Consider the following 25,930-nt stretch of genomic DNA (forward strand, 5'->3'; position numbering starts at 1 on the left):
TAATTGGTGATGTTGGGATAAGTTGGGGAGGTGATTGATGATTTTAATTTAGAGATATAGGTTAGGGGGAAATGGAGTTTAAGTCTATTTTAAAACAGATGAAATAATATTGTAATGTTCCACCAAATTGGATTGTGGTGAATTCATATTTTCACCATGCGTTGTTGAATCATATGTTGCCTTTTTACTTATCCAAAACTTCAACTGTCACAATGAATTGATATCTTTTTTTTTATCGAATTGGATTTAATAAAATATATTATTATTCAATTACATTGAATAATGCCATATTTTTTGTGCAATTGTATTAAAGAATAACTTTATATTCTTTTTGAAAAAAAAAACTTTATATTTTTATTTAATTACATTCAACCCTGAAATCATGTCTAAATTAATAGCAGGCTTCTCAAATCATGACTAAATTAACATCAGGCTAGATTAGGTTTGGGATGAATATTTTCAGGCAAAAAGCCCGCTGCGCCCGGCCTGAGCCGGGCCATGAACAAGTTTACAATTGTGTGGTGAAAGATTTATTTGGCGAACATATTATATATGGCAGCACAGCAGCTCATAATGTACATTCATTACTTTTGACTTTCTCCGATTACAATTGGATTGGGTTAGCATCTGCACCGACTCAAAGCATGGTGGGGTTAAGACTCCATATGCCACTTCATTTCGTATTTGGTGAAACTAGCTGCCTACAGCTGCTGCCCCTAATCCATAAAGCCAAAAAACCGCGTTTTGTTTGGTGAATAATTGCGTTTCATTCTCTCATACCTCACCCAACCTTCCTTCGCATTTCCTCATTTTTCACTTTGTACTTTTCTGTACTATATAAACCCATCAAATGTAGCCCATTTACACATCACATCACATCATCTCATTTCTAAACTCAAACTCAAACTCAAACTCAAACAATGTCTTGTTCTAGAGTTTCAATTCTTTTACTGATAGCAACTGCTTCTTTCATCGCTGCTTCTGCTGGAAATTTCTACCAAGACTTTGACATTACTTGGGGAGATGGCCGTGCTAAAATACTCAACAATGGTGATCTTCTTACTCTTAACCTCGACCAACCTTCTGGCTCTGGATTTCAGTCCAAGAATGAGTATTTATTCGGCAAGATTGATATGCAGCTCAAGCTGGTTCCTGGCAACTCTGCTGGCACTGTCACTGCTTACTATGTATGTTTTCTGGATCAACCCCCATTCTTTGATTTCCAATTATATATATTTTGCAGATTACGAACTAATAAATTGTTTGGATGTTGCAGTTGTCGTCAAACGGGTCTAATTGGGATGAGATTGACTTCGAATTCTTAGGTAATTTGAGTGGAGATCCATACATTCTTCATACTAATGTTTTTAGCCAAGGAAAAGGCAACCGAGAGCAGCAATTTTACTTATGGTTTGATCCAACTGCTGATTTCCACACCTACTCCATTCTTTGGAATCCTCAGCGCATCATGTAAGTATATTCCCCAATTATGTTCATTCCAAAATCTAATTTGATTATATTGAAATTAATTGTATTGTTGGTTGTTATGTTTCCAGATTCTCAGTAGATGGGACACCTATAAGAGAATTCAAGAACATGGAATCTGCGGGAGTTCCTTTCCCAAAGAATCAACCTATGAGAATATTCTCCAGTCTTTGGAACGCAGATGATTGGGCTACAAGAGGAGGTTTGGTGAAGACTGACTGGAGTCAAGCTCCATTTACAGCTTCTTACAGAAACTTCAGTGATGAAAATTCTTGCGTTATCTCAAATGGAGCTTCTTCTTCATCTTGCGGAACAAATTCTAACACAAATCCATGGCTGACAGAGGAGCTGGATTCAACAAATCAAGGAAGGCTTCAATGGGTTCAGAAGAATTACATGATTTATAATTACTGCTCTGATCTTAAAAGGTTTCCTCAAGGTCTTCCTCTTGAATGCAGAACATCCTAATAATCATCCATTCTGAAAAATCCTTACTAGCATCCATCCTTCCATTTTCTATTCTTTATTCTTTTCTTAGATATTTTTCTTGTAATTGTGAAAGATATAATTAAATACGTGTATGTCTTTTGAATTCTTTTATATAAAAATGTATAAAAAAAACTTATTACATGTATGTATGTGTTGAAAATCAATATACTTTTACAGTTTGATCATTTGACAATGTTCATTTTGCTTTTCTCTCTGTGCATATGCAATTAATTAATTGATTGGAAATATATATTTTAGTGCTCAATTCCCTTTTTTAGGTGTATCTCACTCGTTTTATAACACCTTACATATTTATCTTACTTTATTCTTATAATTTTAATCGCTTAACTATTCTTTAACTAAAGTTAATAAAATTAAAATATGGTAAGTACTTCACATCTTATAAATTATAAATAAATTAATGAGAGAGTATAGAGATTTGGAGGCAATATTTTTTTATCCCAAATTCATTGAGGTTTATTAAACACTTTATACAATACATCTTTCATTGAAAATATGAAGTCTAGCCTTAGAACTCAAATTTTCAAACAACATAACCTCAATATCTAAAAATATGAAAACATAAATAATATTCAAATAGGAGTTTCCAAAGCAAAAGAAGAATAGTTGACAAGATAATAAAATCAGATATTTTATTAAAAAAATTCAAATGCAAGATAATAATAAAAAATCACACAAATTTCAAAAGAATTGAAATCATACGTTGAAATAACAAGAAGAAGAAAGACATTTCTTCGGTTTACAGCAGATAAAACTCCATGGAAGGAGAAGGAGAAGAAGAGGAGACCTTTCAAGTCTCAAGGTTACGTATTAAAGAGTTGGATTTGTCTGACTCAAACACAGTGAACTTAATATATCAAAAGCTTGGTGACTCTTCACTTAACCAGGGGCAATTCGGTCATTCCGCAGACTTGAAGGACATTTCGGTCATTTATCAATAATGGGGCATTCTAGAAGCAGCCCATATACCTTGTGATAGTCACCACCTTATTTGATCATCTCTTAGTGTGATCATCGCCATTCATCATTTCCAGATTTGATCAATGGTGATGATTCACCCACTTGTCTTGTCCTTTTTTAGCTTAGTCTCCAAGATTACTTGATCAATACACCTAGTAACAATATAAATGTAATAGTTAGCAAATGTTATCCTTTAATGAGAATGATATTATTTTTCACTCAACTCATTCAAATTAATATGATATCAGAGCAATACTAACAAAAAAAGGCTATCCTTTTTGTCAGCCATGGCAGGTCAAGTAGCTCCGATGATCACGTCGAGCAGCCCTTACCATCTCCCTCAAAACGAAACTCCAGCGCTATCCCTGATTTCGCAAGTCCTTACTGGACCGAATTATCACCAATGGTCCAGGGCTGTCAAAGTGGCTTTAATGTCCAAGAACAAGTTCGCTTTTGTAGACGGCACCATCACGGCCCCGACAGTCACCGATAACATGTACAATCAGTGGGAGAGATGCAACAATATGGTAATCTCCTGGATTCACCATGCTTTATCACCTTCTATAGCAAGGAGCATAATGTGGCTGGACAAGGCGGATCAAGTTTGGGCCGATCTAAAGGAACGGTTCGCGCAGACAGACTCTTTGCGCATACTGGAGCTGCGAAGGGAGATCCATAGCCTGAAACAAGGAAATGGAAATGTTATAGAGTATTATACAAGCCTAAAAATACTCTATGACGAACTTACTAACCTCAGGCCCATGCCAAAATGTGTATGCAGGCCATCGTGCAACTGCGACGCTTTCAAGGTCTTGCGAGACCAACAGGACGCAGACCAGGTTATCACCTTCATCCAAGGATTAAATGATTCTTATTCAACTGTTTGCTCACAAATCCTGTTGATTGAGCCTTTGCCATCCTTGAACAAAACTTACGCCTTGGCCATTCAACATGAAAGGCAGATAGGCCTTGCACCTGCCAAGGGAAACGAAGGGGGTGACAGTAACATGTTCACAGGTTTCACAAATAGCAAGCAAAACAATCAACAGAACAGGCCAGACAACAACACAAGATATAATAATCGTAAAGGTAAAAGCTCAGCATTGTGTAACTTTTGTGGCAACACAGGACACACAGAGGACATTTGCTTCAAAAAGCACGGTTATCCGCCCAACTATGGAAACAAGAATAGAGGGAATCCTTTCAGAACCAACCAGCCCAAGGCCAACTCAGCAGTGAATCAAGGCAGGGAAAGTGGAGACTCTGGGGAAGAGGATAATAGGCAGGATAACACAGAACCGTTTTCTCTAACCAAGGAGCAGTACCAGACGCTCGTTGCCTTATTACCACTAAACCATCCGGGGAAGGTCCTAGCCTCGGGCAGCAGCGTCAACACTTTTGTCAAGGGAGACAGTTCTGGTAATAGCCTAAAACCTAACCCTATTTCATCATGCTGGATAATTGATACAGGGGCAACAGGTCATATTATATGTGATGTGCGAATATACAGCTCATATAACAAGATAGACAAATGCTAGGTAAACCTACCAAATGGGGAAAAGGATAAGGCAGAATATGTTGGCACTGTGATATTAAGTCCACATTTCATCTTGCATAACGTGTTGTGCATACCTGCTTTTGACTACAACCTTATATATACTAGTAAATTATTAAGTGCTAGAGGATTGTGCGTCCTAATAACAGGGTCAATGTGTGTGATACAGGACACCACAAATTGGAAGAGGATTGGCTTGGCTAGAGAGCATGAAGGTCTTTATTATTTAGAGTACCCATTACCACATGGGAGTTCTGTTTTTTCAATTAAAACAAATGTATGGCATTTGCGCTTTGGCCATCCCTCTTACGAGAGATTGAGAAGCCTCAGCATATCATGTAATGAGTTTGATTCCTCCAAAGAAATACCATGTGACATTTGTCAAAAGGCTAAGCAAAAGAAAGTCCCTTTTTCATTAAGTCATAGCTTAGTTAAAGAATGTTTTGACCTAGTACATATAGGATATATGGGGTCCGGCACAGGAATCACACTCTAACAAACGATATTTTTTAACCATTCTTGACGATCACAGCAGGTATACATGGATCACGTTAATGCAAACAAAAGGTGATGCAAGTCTAGCAGTGCAACATTTTTGTAACTATGTTAACAGACAGTTTAACAAGAATGTCAAGATAATACGGACGGATAACGACCCTGAGTTCATCATGAAGGATTTCTTTGCAAAAAATGGGATCACACATCAAACATCATGCCCAGAAACACCACAGCAGAACGGCAGAGTTGAAACAAAGCATCAGGACATTATGAACACCACAAGCAATCATCTTTCAAAGTTCATTACCGAAAGATTATTGGCCCAAGGCAGTCAGTCATGATGTCTACCTCATAAACAGGCTGCCTTTGCAGCCCATTCAAGGGCAAACGCCTTATGAGCGTGTATATGGTAGAAAGGCAGACCTCGAGGAGTTAAAAGTGTTCGGATGTTTAGCATATGCTTCTACTCTAGACAGACATAAGAGCAAATTCACAGAGAGATTAATCAATTGTGAATTCATGGGCTACAAGCACGGCATAAAGGGATTCAAGCTTTCAAATTTAGCAACTAATGTGTTTTTCTTTTCCAGGAATGTGCGTTTCTTTGAGCAATATTTCCCTTTCTCAGAAAAGGATCAAAAGACTAAGATGCCATAATGTAGCGAAGAGGAACTAGATTCCTTACACATGGCAACCATTAATGAAGAAGATGATGAACAAGATGATGAAGGAGATTAAAACACAGAAACAACACAACATGTTGATGCAATACAGCCAGATGATGAAAGCCATGAAATCCCAGAACAAATCGAAGCAATAGTGCATCACAATCAGCCAAATACCACGAGACCTCAAAGAACAAAGAAACTTCCAACTTATCTCAAAGATTACCACCTCGCATTGACACAAGGTTCCACCTTGCCTTGTCTCACCAACTCCCCATATGCTTTGTCCAAACACCTCTCCTATGACACAAGGTTCCACCTTGCCTTGGCTCACCTCATCTCACGTCTGTGTCTAAATTTCTAAAATTTATATTTTGATATTAGTCTATATTATAATTATTGGGTGTATGATTTTTATTTGGTGCTATAGGAAAAATTTCGAGTTAATTTGATGGTTTTAGGTGTAAATTAAAAGTTTAGGGTAATATTTAAAAGATTATATAAAGATGGAGGATCAAACCAGATATTTTCCAGATTTGGGATATATATCCCAAATCTTTCCAGGAGGTGGGGGATCCATATCTCTTTTTCTTTTTCTTTTTCTTCATCTTCTTCATCAGTTTCTCTTCGACCGTTTCTACACCGTTTCTTTGATTTACGGAGATTCGACCGTCCGAATCACTCAAAATTGGAACCATAGCATCGTTATGTATAGATCTAAGTCCTAATCGAAAAGTTTTTGAGTTTCGGCAGTGTTTGGAGGGAAACGTCTTAGACAGGATGTTAGACGAGGTGCCGCGGCCTAATCTCCCGGGCGGACCGGGGGGTGGACAACCTCATGGCGACGTAAGCGGTGATTGGCGCCGAAAGCAACCAATCGCGGAATCAAGCTGCTCGGCAGGACCGGAGCTCGGAGATATGGAAGAGTCGCCACCCACGAATGGGAAAATGAACACCGATCCCTTGCGGGAGACCGATGTGGGTTCGGGAAACTTAGGTACGAGCCGAGAAGGCTAGCTCCTTTCCGGAGAAAGGCTACTAGGCACCCCGACATCGCCCGGTTATGAACCACCGGCCTCCTACTCAGCATGTTAGGCGATAACGGACTAATCGTATACTTCTTTAAGTTTAAAATTCATTTGAAACCCTTTTCTTTCTCTTTTTGGAAACCATTTTGAGCATATGATATTGAAAAGCCACATCAGTAAAGAATCACCCATTTATCTTTATACATACACAGAGAGGGGGAAGAAAGAAGTGATTTATTTACAACCGTATTTAAATGTTATGTTGTGTGTCTATTCTACATTAACTTATTTTCCCAAAACGATGTTTATTACATGGTTCGCACCTTAATCGCCGTTGGAACGATTTAGGGGCGTTTTAAAACCCCGTTTGATGAAGCTTACCCGAATCGCCGTTGGAACGACTCGAGTAATTGAAAACATTAAAGTAAAAGCCTTTTAATAAGAAAACATGGTTAAACATACAAGTCAATTTTATTTTGTACAAATTCGTTAAGAAAGCGATTCAAAATCTCCATTATTAACAAAGAAAACGATTTTGATTACAATGTTCGCTTAATCCGTCGTTGGAACGGACTAAGGTTTTAAAACGTGGTGTTTTGAAGACGATTTGAAATATCAACCAAAATGACTCTATTTGTCTACATTAGAGATCTAAGAAAGCTCATTAGCTTAAATAATTTAATTGAAAACTCTCTTTTTGTGACTTATTTTCCCCACTTATTTAATGGACTCTCTAACTATTATAATTACATCAATAAACACATTTAGGCCCAAAAATTAATTTTTCCAAGTGAAGCCCATTTGAAACATGGACTCATAAATGGCCAAAAGAGATAAAGAAAATAATATAGATATATATTTACACATTTTAGCCCAAAAGACATAAAATAAGAGTAAAAGAAAGTATACTATCCAATACATAAATAAGAAAGAGTAATGGAAATAATATATTTATACTTTAAATATATGAAAATAGTAGATGAAATTCATAAATAAGAGAATAGCATTTATCACTCAAAATAACTCTATTTGTCAATAATTAACATAACCCAAATATACTCCAAAACTATATATATATACATAACTAATATAATCTTAATGTCAAAAAGACTATATGTTTATTCCCTAATATCTATTAATTGTCTCACAAAATACCCAAGTAAATAACATTTAAAATAGATTTTAATGTGACTTAAATAAATAATGATAAAAAAAGAGAAAATAATACATACATTTATAAAAATAAAATGGAACACCACTCTTCTAAAATAATTATATATGTTAAAATTCTAAAACAATTTGAAAATCATATATTACATAATTATATATATATATATACTAAGGATTAAAAGTCTAAAAGTTAAGAAAAGGGAACCAAAATGGCAATTTTTACATTTTGGCAGATTTACCGACGGAAAATCCGTCGGTAAACAGCCTTTAGTGACAGAATTGGCAAATTACAGAAGCACTCCCACATTTTCCAGATTTGTTCAAAAGCATTAAATTAAATCTAATTCAATCGTTTTGGACTTCCGAACTACCAAAGATGGATCATAGTCGAAAACGGAAGTTCCTAAAACGATGTTTTTATTTTAAAACGTTATTTGGAAACCTCTTTTAAATAAATAACTTATAATTACAACATTTTCGATACCCGAACTACCTTTTTATCGGATCACGGTTCTTATTGGGATATCCAAAACGAGGTTTTTATTTTAAAACAAAACCGAATTTTATTTAACACGAAACGAAAATTAAATAAATACGCTAACTAAATAAAACGTGACAAAATAAATAAATGACTAAAGGAATAAAAACTATAGCATAAAAAAAATAGAAGGAGAGAAATAAATTAAATAAAATAAAGAGTCTAGTCCTCGGATAATACCTTTGATTCGGTATCTGACAGTCGAAGCCGATTGATTCCACGAACCGCGAGCTCCCGATTTTAATAAAAATTTAGTAAAAATTGAACTTAGGAAATTTGGAATTTTTGAGGAAAAAAATATTTTTCTCAAAAAAAAAAATCCACTCTCTCTCTCTCTAAAAATGTTTAGAGTGAGAAAGTTTTTCCCCCAAAAAGGCCTCCTCTTCACCTTGGGATCCGTGCCCTTATATAGGGAAACGGATCCCGGAACAATGGGCGACGCCCAAAAAAAATTGGGCGTCGCCCATTGTGGTTGGGCGGCTGCCCAACCTAGTGTTGGGCTACCGCCCAACCTTGTTGGGCGGCCGCCCAACAATGTTGGGCGATCGCCCAACGGCGTTGGGCGAGCGCCCCACGCGAGGTTGGGCGAGCGCCCAACGCGAGGTTGGGCGCCCGCGCCCAACCCTCGTCGGGCGTCCGCCCGACGTGGTTGGGTGCCCGTCCGGCGACCCTCGGGGCGTGCCCCGCGCCGTCGGACGCGTGCACTCCGTGGCCACCGAGCGCGCGTTCCGCGCAGCTAGACGCTCGCACGTCGCGGCCGCCGAACGCGCGCCTCGCGCTGCCAGGCACGTGTGCTCAACGGCCCACGAGGGCGCGCACCGTCAGCGGTCCCAGGCATTGCCCGGGCGTCGAGAGCGTGCCACTCGCGGTGCGTCCGACGGACGCCGCGCGCACGTCTCGAGCCGTCAAGCGGGCGTTCGACCATCGTCGTCCGCGTGCGGGATGCCGTTGCGTGCCCGCGCCGTGCCGTTAATTTTCCTCAGCTTATTATTCTTTATATATTTTTCAAAACTTCCGGAATCAATCGCTTCGACCGTCTTGTTTCAGGTTTTCGTCACAGGTCCTCCGACTCGGTGTCTACACAGGATTTAGAGGAGAATTGAACAGTTGTGTTTTCTTCAATTAATAGACAAGGTAAGTAACTATCAACTATATTTTGAGTTTTATATATACAGATATATATATAATCAAAGAAGTTTCAGAAATTGATATTTTAGGGTTATGCAGGAATTTTGTAAAATTGGGGTTTTTCATGATTTTGCTTTTTATTGTGAAATTACGGTTCAAATGAAGCTATTGATTATGCTTCTATGTGAATTTCAGATTTTACTTGATTATGTTGATTTTAAGGCTTAATTTGCGGTTATTGTTGTTATTATTTTGGATTGAAGTCCAAATATGCTTTTTATGATACAAAAGAGCTAATTAAAGCCAAACGATTTATGATTATGAAATAGTTTGGAATTTGATTGTGAAAGGCAATTTGAGCACATTATGATTTTATGATTTTATATCCATCGAGAGTTATCCGGATCGGTGGCTTTATATTTGAAGACCATGTTCAGTGAGGGGCATGGCCTATGTACACAGTCTTAAGACCTATTGGGTATGGCAGCGAAGTGTTGGGTAAGACCATATGGGATAGGCAATGTTAAAAGACGTCTCGATTATATATGTGGTTATGTATTGATACTTAAGGGGAGAAACTCGAGGATGGATTCAATGTTTTAAGTTCATTTGGATTATGTTTTCGGTTATGATTGATTTTGATATAAGGTTTTACGTTTGATTAAATACGAGTTGGTTTGATAAAACACTTATTTGATTACAATATTTTATAAGGTTTTGAACTCAAGAATGGATACAAGATTATATATTTTTATGGTTTTGGTTTACTACTTTGACAATATTATGAACTTACGTTTTGAGTATATTTTATAAAGTTTGGATTAAATCCCTTTATAAATGTATATATGTAGCTATGTTAAATAAAGTTGGTTTTTATAGCTGATAGTTTCTTACTGAGATTTTTGTCTCACGTTTTTAAATGTTTTAATGTTTTTAGGTGATAAAGTACAAGATATAGAGAAGGTTACCTACCGATTAGGCGAGGTTGGAGACTCCTAAGTATTGATTATGATCTTTCTATTTCACGCCCGATGCCGATTGAGGCCGTCTAGGGTCGGGTGTGACAGTTTGGTATCAGAGCTCTAGGTTAAATTCTTCGGACCTAAGGTTGATAGTAATTGAGGAATACGAATATTTGGTGATAGCTAAGAAATAATCTATAGTAATTGAGGAATATGGATATTTGGTGATAGCTAAGAAATAAGTTGAAATTTTTTCGAGGATTGAGTAACTAGCTAATGAGGTGTAAAAATGAGATTTGATGGTTAGCAATATTTAGGTGTATGAAAAATAGTAAATTATTTGATATTTAGTGATATGGGATATGAGTAAATTAGAACTTTGAGCTAGAGATAATAGAGAATTGTCTATATAGGTGCGGCGGGAGAATCAGATTCGTATATGAATCTTATGATGCAATTTACGACCAGATAGAAGCCGAATCTGTCATGGAGTCCTAAATGAAAGTTCTTTATTTTTGTCTTACGTTTCCAGAGGTTTTTGAATCACCTTAATCGGACTCCGTATGAAGAGGTTAGGCTGGAAACGATATATGTTGGTCATTTTAGCTCTAAACCAGAATTTGGTTTTTGTTTTAATTTTTCTCCTTAGTATGACTTGAAATTGATATTTGAGAGTTTAATAGTTAGCTTAAAAATAGACGTATCTCAGATGTGAAGTAAGGTTAAGAGACTTTGAAATGATATGATGAGTTTTGAAGTTAATATATATGTGATATGGGATTAAGAAAGCGAAAATGTGGAGATTTCAATTAATTATTTTGGAGGTTGATTATAAATTGGAGATTATGATAGGAGTTTAACAAGTTGTGGAATATTAATTTGAATAAATGATATCCGCATTCAAAGTACAGATCTATTGTTGAATTTTATCGGGTTAAGGTTTAGAATTATTGAGAGTTATATAAATGATGTTTAGAGAAATACCGATGTTAGTGATCAATGAGAAGTAAAGTGGAAGAATATATTAGAGTTCACGATTTGATGATTAAATGTGAAAATTTGGTAAGCTTAAATAGTGTTTGAGGAAATAATTAAGATGTGAATTTTGAGGATAAATTTTGTTGATCTTAAGCACAGTTTGAGGTAGGAATTAAGAGATAAATATGTATAAGAAGATATATATGTTGATAATTGAAATTTTGTAGTACATATATTGTTAATAGAAGTGATTTTTAGTTAAAGTTTGTGTGATTATGGTTTAAGTTTATATAAGGATCAAATTGAGGGTTTATAGGTCAAATAAGAAAATCGAATGATATTATAGATTTATTAACTTTTATGGGTGTAAAGATATTATTTGGAGTTTGGAGAAGACAAACAAAAGGAACATTGATTATCGTAATTGAGGTACTTTATCTTTTTTGGTTATATGTTTTGGAGGAAAGATTGAAGTTTCTTTAGATTGATAAATGATATATATAGTGGTGATTAAAAAAAACAAAAGCAAGTTAGCTTAACTGATTTTGAGGAGTTATAAGAGTGATGTTGATATTAAGATTTTATGAAATGACTCTTATTGATAGGAAATTGTATCATTATAATGAGGTTTATATTTGATTGATGATGATGACTTGGAGTTCATATTCATCATGATTGGAGTGAAAAATTATAGATACAAATATTGTTATTATGATGAAGTAAGATTATATGCTGATGCAAATCATTGATTCGAATTATTTGAAGTTTAAGAAAAATATAATATCATACATATTAGCGGTTCAAAAGTAATATTTTTGAAGTCTGTAGAACTTGGTGATAGGTGAAATATAATTGATATATATGCAATTGATGGAATCAATTATGATTTAAATTTATTAAAGTGAGATTTGGTGTATGTTAGGCAAATATGAATATAAAGTATATCATATCATATAAAATTGAATATATGATATTTGAAGTTTTATTGTGGATTTATTGGTGATGGAATTACTAGGTTGACGTTTAGAGTTACTAAGAGTTATATTTAAATGATTGTTACAGTGATGTGGATATGGATAAATCATGGAGTTCATGAAGGGAAACAATAGAATTTGTGGTCTTATGATGATTATGAGGAATCTTGATAATTCGAAAATGGTTTCGGAAGGAAATTAAAATAGACTAGAGAATATGAATTTCGAGGACGAAATTTCTTAAGGTGGGGAGAATTGTCACGTCCGTGTCTAAATTTCTAAAATTTATATTTTGATATTAGTCTATATTATAATTATTGGGTGTATGATTTTTATTTGGTGCTATAGGAAAAATTTGGAGTTAATTTGATGGTTTTAGGTGTAAATTAAAAGTTTAGGGTAATATTTAAAAGATTATATAAAAATGGAGGATCAAACCGGATATTTTCCAGATTTGGGATATATATCCCAAATCTTTCCGGGAGGTGGCGGATCCATATCTCTTTTCCTTTTTCTTTTTCTTCATCTTCTTCATCAGTTTCTCTTCGACCGTTTCTACACCGTTTCTTTGATTTACGGAGATTCGACCGTCCGAATCACTCGAAATTGGAACCATAGCATCGTTATGTATAGATCTAAGTCCTAATCGAAAAGTTTTTGAGTTTCGGCAGTGTTTGGAGGGAAACGTCTTAGACAGGATTTAGAGGAGAATTGAACGGTTGTGTTTTCTTCAATTAATAGCCAAGGTAAGTAACTATCAACTATATTTTGAGTTTTATGTATACAGATATATATATATATATAATCAAAGAAGTTTCAGAAATTGATATTTTAGGGTTATGCAGGAATTTTGTAAAATTGGGGTTTTTCATGATTTTGCTTTTTATTGTGAAATTACGGTTCAAATGAAGCTATTGATTATGCTTCTATGTGAATTTCAGATTTTACTTGATTATGTTGATTTTAAGGCTTAATTTGCGGTTATTGTTGTTATTATTTTGGATTGAAGTCCAAATATGCTTTTTATGATACAAAAGAGCTAATTGAAGCCAAACGATTTATGATTATGAAATAGTTTGGAATTTGATTGTGAAAGGCAATTTGAGCACATTATGATTTTATGATTTTATATCCATCGAGAGTTATCCGGATCGGTGGCTTTATATTTGAAGACCATGTTCAGTGAGGGGCATGACCTGTGTACACAGTCTTAAGACCTATTGGGTATGGCAGCGAAGTGTTGGGTAAGACCATATGGGATAGGCAATGTTAAGAGACGTCTCGATTATATATGTGGTTATGTATTGATACTTAAGGGGAGAAACTCGAGGATGGATTCAATGTTTTAAGTTCATTTGGATTATGTTTTCGGTTATGATTGATTTTGATATAAGGTTTTACGTTTGATTAAATACGAGTTGGTTTGATAAAACACTTATTTGATTACAATATTTTATAAGGTTTTGAACTCAAGAATGGATACAAAATTATATATTTTTATGGTTTTGGTTTACTACTTTGACAATATTATGAACTTACGTTTTGAGTATATTTTATAAGGTTTGGATTAAATCCCTTTATAAATGTATATATGTAGCTATGTTAAATAAAGTTGGTTTTTATAGCTGATAGTTTCTTACTGAGATTTTTGTCTCACGTTTTTAAATGTTTTAATGTTTTTAGGTGATAAAGTACAAGATATAGAGAAGGTTACCTACCGATTAGGCGAGGTTGGAGACTCCTAAGTATTGATTATGATCTTTCTATTTCACGCCCGATGCCGATTGAGGCCGTCTAGGGTCGGGTGTGACACCTCAGCCAAGAAGGCCTTCACGATCAACCTCACCTGTCATAGGGAACTTGCGAGATACAAAGAAGCACAGACAGATAAAAATTTGGAAGAAGCCATGAAAAATGAGTTAACGGCATTGAAAAGAAATCATACATGGGATATAGTTTCACTACCTGCTGGAAAAAGACCCATAGGCTGCAGATGGGTCTACAAGATCAAGCACAATGCAGACGGCAGTGTGGCTCGGTTCAAAGCTAGGCTGGTGGCAAAAGGGTACACCCAGCAGGAAGGTGTGGACTTCACATCTACCTTTGCACCTGTAGCCAAGTTTACAACGATTAGAACCCTTCTAATAGTTGCTATTGCTCAAAAATGGCATATTCACCAGCTGGATATCGATAATGCATACTTACACGGAGAGTTATGCGAGGATGTGTACATGGTGATGCCGCTTGGAATGATTGCGAAAGATGCACGTTAAGTATGTAAGCTTAACAAAGCTCTTTACGGGCTTCGTCAAGCAGGGAGGCAATGGAATGCAAAATTATCATCCACCATCAAAGGCACGGGTTTCACCCAATCTATAGCAGATCCATCCTTGTTCACCAAAGGCGAGGGGAGTAGTACAACCACATTATTAATATATGTAGATAATGTTATTCTCGCAGGGAATGACATGTAAGTCATCACATCGGTCAAAAATCACTTGAATGAGGCATTTAGCATCAAGGACCTGAGGGCCATCCATTATTTCCTCGGCTTCGAGTTCTCTCGTAACCAGCAGGGGCTCCACATGTCACAGAGAAAATACACATTAGAATTGCTTCATGACATGGGGTTCATCGACTGCAAGCTAGCCTCATCCCCAGCCTTACCAAACCACAAACCCAATAAATGATATTCCACTTCAAACAAACACATCATATAGATAGCTCATAGGAAAGCTACTGTATTTAACCCATACAAGACCAGATATCACACACATAGTGAATCAATTATCACAGCATCTCATACAGCCAACCACCGATGACCAAAATAGAGCTGAAAGAGTATTACGTTACCTGAAGGGGACCATCGGTCTGGGGCTGTTTTTCCCTGCATGCAATAATTTGCAGCTCCAAGCATTTACGGATTCGGACTGGGCCACTTGCCCGAAGACTCGCAAATCGGTCACCGGATACGCGGTTTTCCTCGAATCGACGCTAGTCTCCTAGAGATCAAAAAACAAAACACCGTCTCCAGATCATCCTCAGAAGCCGAATACAGAGCTATGGCGTCGACTTTTTGTGAGCTCCACTAGCTTACCAACCTCTTACGAGATCTCGGTGCGCCGGCATCTACGGCCTCTCTTCTCTTCTGTGATAATACATCGGCGATGCACATAGCACAAAACCCCGTCTTCCACGAACGAACGAAACACATAGACATAGATTGTCATATGATTCGAGAACGCGTTCAAGCAGGACTCATCAGGTTGATGCCGATCTCTTCGGCGTTACAGTTAGCGGATTTGTTTACAAAGGCGCAACACTCTCCACAGTTGAGGTTTCTAGTGAGCAAACTAGGCTTGAGGAATTTGTACCAAGCTTAGTTTGAGGAAGGGTGTTGAAATAACAAGAAGAAGAAAGACATTTCTTCGGTTTACAGAAGATAAAACTCCATGGAAGGAGAAGGAGAAGAAGAGGAGACCTTTCAAGTCTCAAGGTTACGTATCAAAGAGTTGGATTTGTCTGACTCAAACACAGTGAACTTAATATATCAAAAGCTTGGTGACTCTTCACTTAACCAAGGGCAATTCGGTCATTTCGCAGACTTGAAGGACATTTCGGTCATTTATCAATAATGGGGCATTCTAGAAGCAGCCCATATACCTTGTGATAGTCACCACCTTATTTGATCATCTCTTAGTGTGATCATCACCATTCATCATTTCCAGATTTGATCAATGGTGATGATTCACCCACTTGTCTTGTCCTTTTTTTAGCTTAATCTCTAAGATTACTTGATCAATACACCTAGTAACAATATAAATGTAATAGTTAGCATATGTTATCCTTTAATGAGAATAATATTATTTTTCACTCAACTCATTCAAATTAATATGATACCTCTTAAACAAATATAGCAAAACAAAAAATAATGTTAAGATCATCATTACTAGTACAAAAGAGGAGCATTCTGTCATTTTTAGAAATAAAAAAAATAATATTCAACTATTAGAGGTTTGGTTTTGAAGTTCTCCAATGTTGGAGATTGTCCATATGCGTTTTTGTCTTAGAAATAAGATTTAAGAAATAAATTATGCTTTTAATGGTTGTTTTTGTTATGGGTCCAGCCCATATTTAAGGTCTATTTATTATTAATTTTGGCTTCTTTGAGAAGCTGGGTTAATATGTATTTAAGTCTATGAGTTGTCATTATTTAAGAAAAGTGAAGGAAGAAGAAAAGACACACACAAAAGAGAAATTCGTTTTTTGCTCTTCTACATCAGGTCAGTCCACGTTTTTGTGGATTCCCGGAGATTGAACCATCGGATCGTCACGATTTTTGGACAGGAGCTTCTAGACATATTGTTCCATGTTCTAACCGTTGTGATTGTCGTTCGGCGGTCGGGAAGGTCTGTTTGGAGTTAGGGCAGATTGTAGACTGATTCTTCTGGTATTTGTTTTCTTCTTGTGATCTCTTATTGTTTCTTGGTTGTTGGTGGGTTATAAACATTTGTAAGACTCTATTGGGTTTGTTTTGCCCTCAATTTTATCATAATAAGAGAAGAAGGGTGAGAAGAAGGGTGGACTCCTCAAACGACCCGTGGTTTTTAGTCTTCACACCGAAGAGGTTTTCCACGTATAAATCTCGTGTTGTTGATTGTGGTTTAGATTTCCATTCTTGTGGTTATTTTTGCTGTTTTGATTTGGAGTATTGGGTTGTGCTTTGGTTGATTGTTTGTGAGATAGATCATTGTGGTGTTGTTATTGGTATTCCACGTATTATTGGTAACTTGTCTTTTGGGTCCTTCAGTTTTTGCTTTTAGTAGTCACTTACTGAGGGAATAAAAATGCAAAAATTCCCTTTAATGTTTACAGTCAGAAGTAATTTACTCCTAACGTCTAAAATAATGCAATTTTACTCTTGACATTGGCAGTCAAGAGCAATTTTATCCCTAACCTTGGCAGGTTGGTTCAATTTTAGACATTATTATAAAATAAGATATTTTATTTCTTATTCTGCACCAATGTCATATTAGTTCGTTTTAAAAAAATAGATTTTATATTTTATGTGATTTAATAATAGAATTGGAGATTAATATTTATAAATTCGTTAAACAAAAAATTGAATTTTTTTTGTCCAAATCGTATAATAGACAATATATTTTTTTATTTTTTTATTTTTTTTCATATGTTTATGATCTATTATTAATTAATGATAAAAATAACTCATAGGTGAAGTGTAGATAACAAAATTCATGACAAAAAAATATTTTGATGAATTATTTATCAAATTGACCAAACTTAACAACGTTAGAAGTAAAATTGCATCATTTTAAATAGGGAAAAGTACAAAAATAAACCTTGTGGTTTGGGTCGTTTTCAAACGTATACTATGTGGTTTAAAAGTTTGCAAATTGGTACATTGAGGTTGATTCCGTTAGCAAACAGGATCCAAATACACTAACGGTGTTAAAAAAGGTGAGGTGGCAGTCAAAGTCAAAAAAATATGAAGGGTAATTTTGCCATTTTATTTATTTTATATTTTATAATTTGTAATATTTTTAAAATATCAAAATTACCCAATTGGAAACAGACACCTCACTTCCCCTCTTTCTTTCACAACTCTCCTGCACAAATCTGTTCTTCGTCTTCACCCTTGTCTGTCCTGCAATGGTGAAATTTTTTCCAAAAATCCACAAATCTCTTTGGTTGAAAAAAAATCTAAGTTTTTTTCATGTGCTAGATCTCGAGAAGAGAAACAAAAACCAGAAATCTATATTATCTTTTTATTACTGATAACCTGCTGCTGCTCCTTACCGAAAAAATTTCACCATTGCAGGACAGACAAGGTTGAAGAAGAAGAACAGACTTGTGCTACTCCTTACAAAAATCTCTATTGATCTTCTGCTACTCCTTTCAATCTTCTTTAGAAAATGGAAGCAGCAGGCGTGGTTGGAGGAGGTGTACCCTCTCTTTCTGCTCGCTTATCTTCGGGGACAACTCGCCGAACCACCGCCGGTCATTTAGCCTATGCTCCCGGAAAAAAACTTAGCCCATCCTCTACCCACCTTGTAGCATTTCATTCTACATCGCACCTTTTCTCCTACCAACCTTCATCTCTTTGTCATGCTAAATCCCGCAATTCACCCAAAACCCATATCTTCCTTCCTCATTTGGTCGCTTCCATGGTATTTACTCTCTCTTTCTCTTCATTTTTGCTGAATTTGCTGTCTGCCATTGCTCCGTTGATGGAAGTATAAACGTTAGGGTTTGCACTTTTTGATGGAAGGCTGCTCTATCCGCAAAGCAAGAATCTGCAAACCCACTTTTTTTTTTTTATACGTAATAGAAAATAGAGGGTGAGGAAGGTGGATCATTCATGTGGGATAAAGACAAAATTTATACGGTAAATCGTATTACATTCAAGGTATATATTTTCAATTGATTCTTAAGGTTTATAATTATAAATCTGCAATTGTATTATTCTTTTTTGAAAGAAAAAGTTACAGATATAACGTTAAAAACATATTTATTGAATTGATTTGTTAACCAAAAAGTATTATTACTTTTGGTGTCTTCTATGGTTACTTTGTTTCCGACAAAGTACCATTACTTGGTGTGTTTTCACCATTGGATGATGGATCATAAAATTAATCCAATGGTAAAAACACACAAAGTAAGACTTACTTTATAAAAAACAAAGTAAGCATTGAAGAAAAGATACATATATATCGAAAAATCTACTGGTGTATTATAAAAAATGACGATTAAATATAATATATTAATGTTTATTCAAATTTTACCTGCAGTGTTTTTTTGTATTGAGATTAACTATTTTGCACTAAAAGTAATTATAATTTTCATGCAATTGGAGAATAACCAAGATGGATTTAATCAATGTTACTTTTACATCGGGAATTCTCAATGCTCCGAAAATCAAAACCTCCAAAATGCGACCCAAATGTATCTAATTCTTAGAGAATCTCCAACGGACTCTTAAATTGACTCTTAAGTTAAAATTTAAGGAGGGAGAGTTAAAAATCTACTCCAACAGCCTCTTAGTGACTTCTCAAATTACTAGAGAATTTTATGCTCTCTATTAATAGAGAGCATCTCTCCACCTCTTAGCGTCTCTTAACTTCTTTTTTATTAATAATTTATTATTGATGAGTCTCTCTCCTCACACTATTGGTAAATATAACAATAAATAATAATCTTAATAATAAAATAATAATTAAGGAGTGAATATAAAAAGTATTGTGTGAGATGATATATCTTAGTCACTCTTAAATCACTAAGAGTCTATTATTTATATTATTTTTAGAGAGTGCACTAAGAGTCTCTTGGAGATGCTCTTAGGTATCTCCAATCTGACCCAGTCCACATAGTTATCACTATGAAATATATTGTATGGCTCGAACCCTCAATACACTTCCACCTGAAATACTACCACCACCCACTTATGAATCACCCAGGTTTTCAATCTGCGATGTCAGGCAGCTACAAGCATATCCCGTATCCTCCACAATCGTATATGGTTCACAGCTATTCAAGAAGGGATAGTTTTGGATCAACCAACTTACAACACGAATCACCTAATACCGGGTCTGTTGCCAATTCTGAAAGGGTTCCAATCGACGTTACAGACGATGTTGAGCAAAATGTGGCCACATGAAATAAAGGAAAAGTGCTATGAAGTGGACCAAGGCACGTGAAATACATTTATGCAAAGTTGGTTGGTAATAACATTAGATCTAGTTGTGGGCATTGATCAAAAGAAGAAAGATTATTAGAAGAAGACCACAAGTTACTATAATCAGTACAAACATAAAGGTCCCTAAGTGAATGAGAAAACGGCTTCTAACCGATGGTTCAAAATTAGTAGGGAAGTTTTGGTATTTCATAGAGCGTATTATAAGATCTAGGCGAGCCACCCGATTGGCCATGATGAAACAAAAATAATTTGTAAGGTCTATGAATTATACTCCCATAGAAGTAAGGAGAAAAAGAAATATGCTATCCGCTATTGAGAAATCCTGAAAGGACAACAAAAGTGGCTTGATTTTGCTTAAAAGAATCATAATAATGGTGGCACTTCAAAAAGAACCAAGAATAATGAATTTAGAGCATACACATCATCAGGCTCAAGTTATGATGATAATGAGGTCAAGCAACCATAGAAGAATGTCCAATAGGAAAAAGGTGGCTACACAAGCTGCAAAAGCTAAAAAGAATCCAACTACTGAAGTCGAGAAAGGTTCGAGATAATTTCAGGTCAAGTGGAGAGACACACATCTTTAGATAAATTTATTAGTTTATGTCATGTACGAGAAGTAAGGGCAGTCGAAGAAGTTCTTCTAGAAGATTTTAAAACTCACACATCAGATACAACCACAATGAACGAAAGCGCTCTGAAAAATCACCATATGATTTGCCAATACATTAGGCGAAGTATGGTCTTATATAGTTAAAGTTTTGTTAATGTGTGCTCAATTAAGTGATTAATTATGTTTTTTAATTTAATTTTATAATATTATTAAGTGTTAATGTGTGTTGAATATATATATATATATATATATAAATCTGTAGAAAATATTGCTGATTTGTCGTATTTTAAGACCTTCTTTGTTGACATGTCATTTTTCTAAAGCTTCGCCTTCTCTCATTTCACGTATTTTAACACGGTTCCCTCTATAGTTTTATACTTTCTTGGTTCAAACTTCTCTCACTGATCTCTTCTCTCCCACTTCTTCAATCTCAATCTTCACTCAACTGCTTATCCCAGTTAATCCTTATCACTCAACTTCTTCAATCAGAGCTTTAGAGTTTGAATGGGTTTGTGCCTTTTGATTTCTGGGTTCTCTCGCGGATTTCTTCTCTCCTATTTCTTCAATCTCAATCGGTGTCGCCTGCCTCTCTTGGTTCTGTTGTACCGACCTCCTCTCTTGGTTCTGTTGTACTGACCTCCAGCATCTCCAGTATCCACCGTAATTGCTGTTGAAAGTGGATCTCTTAAGGTAAAAAATTTGTTTTTGTTTCTCTAATTTTGACTCTCTCGATTTCAGGCACTAATCCATTCCTCTTTTTGCCCTATCTTTCCCCATTTCCCTAATTGCAATCTGTTTCCATAAGAATTGTGGGTTTAGTGGAATTCCTTAATTTGGCAAAATTGGTTCTGTAATTATAAGCATGTACGCCCTTTTTGTGTGGGTGTTCTATCAATTGTATTTGAAGTTTGATTATTCTTTGTGGATTGAACTTGATTGATGTTTTACCTTTTTAATAAATCAGATTTAAACATGCTCCTAATTCAAGTTGTAACTCACCATTTGAATGATTATTTGGGTAGGTAATGATTGGTGTGTTTTGTAAAATTTATTGTCTGGACCAGTTATCTTTTCTGTTCACTATTATTCGATTTAATAGTTATGAATTTGCAAAAGAAAACTGCTTCATTTTCCATTTTCCATTTTTCTTTTTTACTTTCCACTACCCTAGGCCCTGGTTCTCCTATTTCAGATGCAAACATGGTGTGCTTTTATCTTATTGTTCCTCATATTTTGATAATGACATGATTTAGGGATTTCGACTTCACCATTACCCAGAATTGCCAGCAAACTCTTATTCATCGCATGGTAAAGTAACTCTTTTCCTTCTTAATTTCTTAATCTAATTTCTCCATCTGCTAAATCTAATGTGTAATTCAATTGTTTTGATTTTTGGGATATTTTGGCTAACATCTGTGTTCTCAAAAAAGAGTCTCTGGGAATTCAGGTCAGTCATTTTTAATTACCTATGCTTTTCCATAAAAAAAATTTATTTCATTTTTCTTTGTCTATAATTGTTTAAATTACAATAGCTATTGATCTTCCATTTGAAATTCTTGCTCCATTTCTGAATTTGTGGATTTGGATGCTTTATTAGTCCATTTGTTATAATTACTGATGCAACAAGTGTATTATGTTATGTTTTTATCTATTGTCTTTGTTCAATTTTCTAATAACTAGAAAGCATAATGGTGATTGTAATTTTTTTGTTTGTAGGATATTAGTAAAGCTCTTGGTCTGTTGCTCTAATGCTTTTTTCATGCTATCTATGGTTGTTCTGAAGGCATTCTATGATTTAGGGATCTTGGGGAGCAGGTTTGTTATAAACTAGAAACATGATAAGCATACATCCCTATTTAATTTTTGTATTTTATGCATTGAATTATATGATGGGGCTAAAGTTTCCTTTTTTATGCTTCTCCATGTGTGATGCAGTAAAGCATTATTGATTAAGATCTTTAAATCAATTATTTATAGGTTAATGATATAATAATCTGACAGAATGAGGTATTTTGGTTTTTATTTCAACCTGCGTAGGATTCTTTGTCTTCCTTCTTCCATTTCCCTCACAAAAGTAAAGATTTTTGTTTTTAAAAGTTAAGCTAATGTCACATTAATTGGAGAAGAGGGAAAGGGAAGAGGAGAAGACGGTAAATTTGAGTAGTAAATCATTTATTGAATTGTGATCATGCAATAATCTTAGATTTTGGGGTTTTGAATTCTGGCAGGTTTAGTGATTTGGGATTTATCTGATTGCGGGAGGTTGGCCACCTGATTTGTGAGAGCAAGCTACATAAATTATTGGTTTGGGGACACAAAGGGCGTGCTAATTATTGGTTTGGGGACACAAAAGGCGTGCTAAGTTAAATGTATAATATTGAAATGTACAATTTTTGTCCACTTATGAAGCTAAGCTGCTGCAATATTGTTGTATGGATGTGTGTTTACAAGAGATATAAACAAAGAAATTTTGATTAGTGATGCTATGGAGACAGAATGGTTCATATCAATTCAGCACCATTTAGGGGACCTGCTCACTATCCATTCCAGGTGAAAACGTTACCAACTTGATATGTTAATCATCATTTACAAGGAAATTAATTAAGTAGTTGCTTTTGGTAAATAAGTCTTATCAGATTGTGTTACCACTAATTAAACCTGTTTCCTAATTTTGCTGAATAACTAATCTCTACCAAGCAGTTATTCCGATCGAAAAGATGATAAGCTTTTATTCATAATAGGGAAAACAACCAGTTCACAGCGCTATTCATTTCCCGACTACATCTTACCCTTATGGTATGACCCTCAATCAGCACACTACGCTGTTGAATTTGTTAGAAATAATTGAAATTACGATAAACGAAAATAAGCAAACACACAAGAATTGTTTACCCAGTTCGCCACTCAATATGAATGACTACGTCTGGGGGCACTACCAAGCCAGGATATTTACTATAATGAATGAGATACGGATTACACAGAAAGAGGTTACATTTATACTCTTGAAACCCTAACCGTCTGAAACCCTAATCGCCCAAAACAAGTTGGATCGCTGCAGTTGGGCCCATCGCTTCATTTGGGCCTATATATATTAGTCTCCATAAGCCCAACAATATCCCACCTGGAGACTAAATCCGCCATCTGATGGTAGTGCCATGCCTTTAACTTAATTACCAAGGCCAGCTGAAGCCATACAAAGCTTCAGCTTCTCTAAGGTTACAACCTTAGTCAACATGTCTGCAGGATTCTCTGTGCTTGGAATCTTCATCAACTGTAATATCTTCCTGTCCAAGAGATGCCGTATATAGTGATACTTCAACTCTATGTGCTTAGTTCTTGAGTGAAAGGCGGGATTCTTTGCCAAATGAATGGCACTCTAACTGTCATTGTACAAAATAGGATCCTTCTGCTCCTTTCCCAACTCACGCAAGAAATTCTGCAACCATACCATCTCTTTACTAGCCTCAGTCACTGCAACAAACTCAGCTTCTGCAGTAAACAAAGCCACCACCTTCTGCAGCTTTGAAGCCCAAGAGACTGCAGTACCACCCAATGTGAAGACATGTCCGGTTGTACTTCTTCTCTTGTCAAGGTCACTGGATGCCAAATCTGCATCCACATATCCTGTCAACTTAACTTCCTTGCCCTTAAAACATAAGGCTTGTGCAGTGGTTCCCTTCAGGTATCTCAGAATCCACTTTACTGCTTCTCAATGCTTCTTACCAGGGTCTCCCATAAAACGACTAACAACTCCCACAACATGTGCAATATCTGGCCTTGTGCACACCATTGCATACATCAAGCTTCCAATTGTTGAGGCACATGGAGTTCTCTCCATCTGGACTCGCTCTTCTCTGCTCTTGGGTGAGTCATGTTTAGATAGCTTGAAATGGCTACCCAAAGGAACCGTAGCTGGCTTGGCATCTTGCATGCCGAATCTAATCAAGACCTTCTTGATATACTCAGCTTGTGAGAGATACAACTTTCCAGCCTTCCTATCTCTTTCAATCCTCATGCCCAAAATCTGCTTAGCTTCTCCGAGATCTTTCATAGCAAACCGCTCAGATAACTGGTTCTTCAGTTGTCTCACTTCTCTAGAACTCGACCCTGCAATCAACATATCATTAACATATAATAGTAAAATTATGTAGCCTTCATCCAATTTCCTGAAGTAACAACAATGATCAGCTTCACTCCTCACGAACTCAATTTCATGCATGAATCCGTCAAATTTCTTGTACCACTGTCTTGGAGCTTGTTTCAAACCATACAAGCTCTTGTTCAATTTGCACACCAGTTCAGCATTATCAGACTCATATCCTTGAGGTTGCTTCATATAGATGTCTTCATCTAAGTCCCTCTGAAGAAATGTCGTTTTTACATCCATTTGCTGCAGCTCCAAATCTTCTGCAGCTACCATACTCAACACTAAACGAAGAGTAGTCAGCTTCACCAATGGAGTAAAAACGTTAGTATGATCTATGACGTACCTCTGCTGAAAGCCTTTCACGACCAGCCTTGCCTTGTAGCGCTTGCTACCATTAGCCTCTTCTTTGATTCTGAAAATCCACCTGTTCTGTAGAGCCTTCTTACCCTTTGGAAGCTCAACAAGTTCCCAGGTGCCATTGGTCATCAAGGAATCCATCTCATCATCTATTGCAAGCCTCCAATTGCTCGCATCCTCTCCACGAGATATTAGCTTTCTGGTTCACCACTATCTGTTAGTAGCATGTAGTTGCTTGTAGGCGTGTACCTGTCAGATGCTCTACGCTCTCTGGTGGATTTGCGTAGTGTTACCGCTGGAGTTTGGGGTTCTTCTTCTTCCTCCTCAACAACTACCTCCTTGCTCCCACCAGAATTCATGATGTCTAGCTCCACGACCTCTGGTTCTGAATTAGCAGTGTTAGATGCTCCCAGACTATCCTTGTACATCATCTGCTCATTGAAAACGACGTCCCGACTGCGAATAATCTTCCTATTCTGACTATCCCAGAACCGATATCCGAAATCATCACCACCATAACCAATAAAAGTACACTTAACAGTTCGCATCTAACTTACTTCTCTCAAGGGGAGCAATATGAACATATGAATCACACCCAAATACTCGAAGAAAGGACAGATTTACCTGCTTGCCACTCCAAGCCTCTTC

The 25,930-nt window shown here is 36.1% G+C and overlaps 1 protein-coding gene across 1 annotated transcript; it reads left to right on the forward strand.

Moving 5' to 3' along the window:
• Positions 1 to 859: 859 nt before the first annotated feature.
• Positions 860 to 2,159, forward strand: LOC136203175 (probable xyloglucan endotransglucosylase/hydrolase protein 23). Its single transcript, XM_065994260.1, has 3 exons — positions 860 to 1,187; positions 1,277 to 1,470; positions 1,557 to 2,159. The coding sequence occupies exons 1-3, from the start codon at positions 921 to 923 to the stop codon at positions 1,951 to 1,953; spliced, it is 858 nt and encodes a 285-aa protein (XP_065850332.1). The 5' UTR covers positions 860 to 920; the 3' UTR covers positions 1,954 to 2,159.
• Positions 2,160 to 25,930: the final 23,771 nt, after the last annotated feature.

Source organism: Euphorbia lathyris, chromosome 8 (assembly GCF_963576675.1).
Source record: "Euphorbia lathyris chromosome 8, ddEupLath1.1, whole genome shotgun sequence".
Classification (NCBI taxonomy): domain Eukaryota; kingdom Viridiplantae; phylum Streptophyta; class Magnoliopsida; order Malpighiales; family Euphorbiaceae; genus Euphorbia; species Euphorbia lathyris.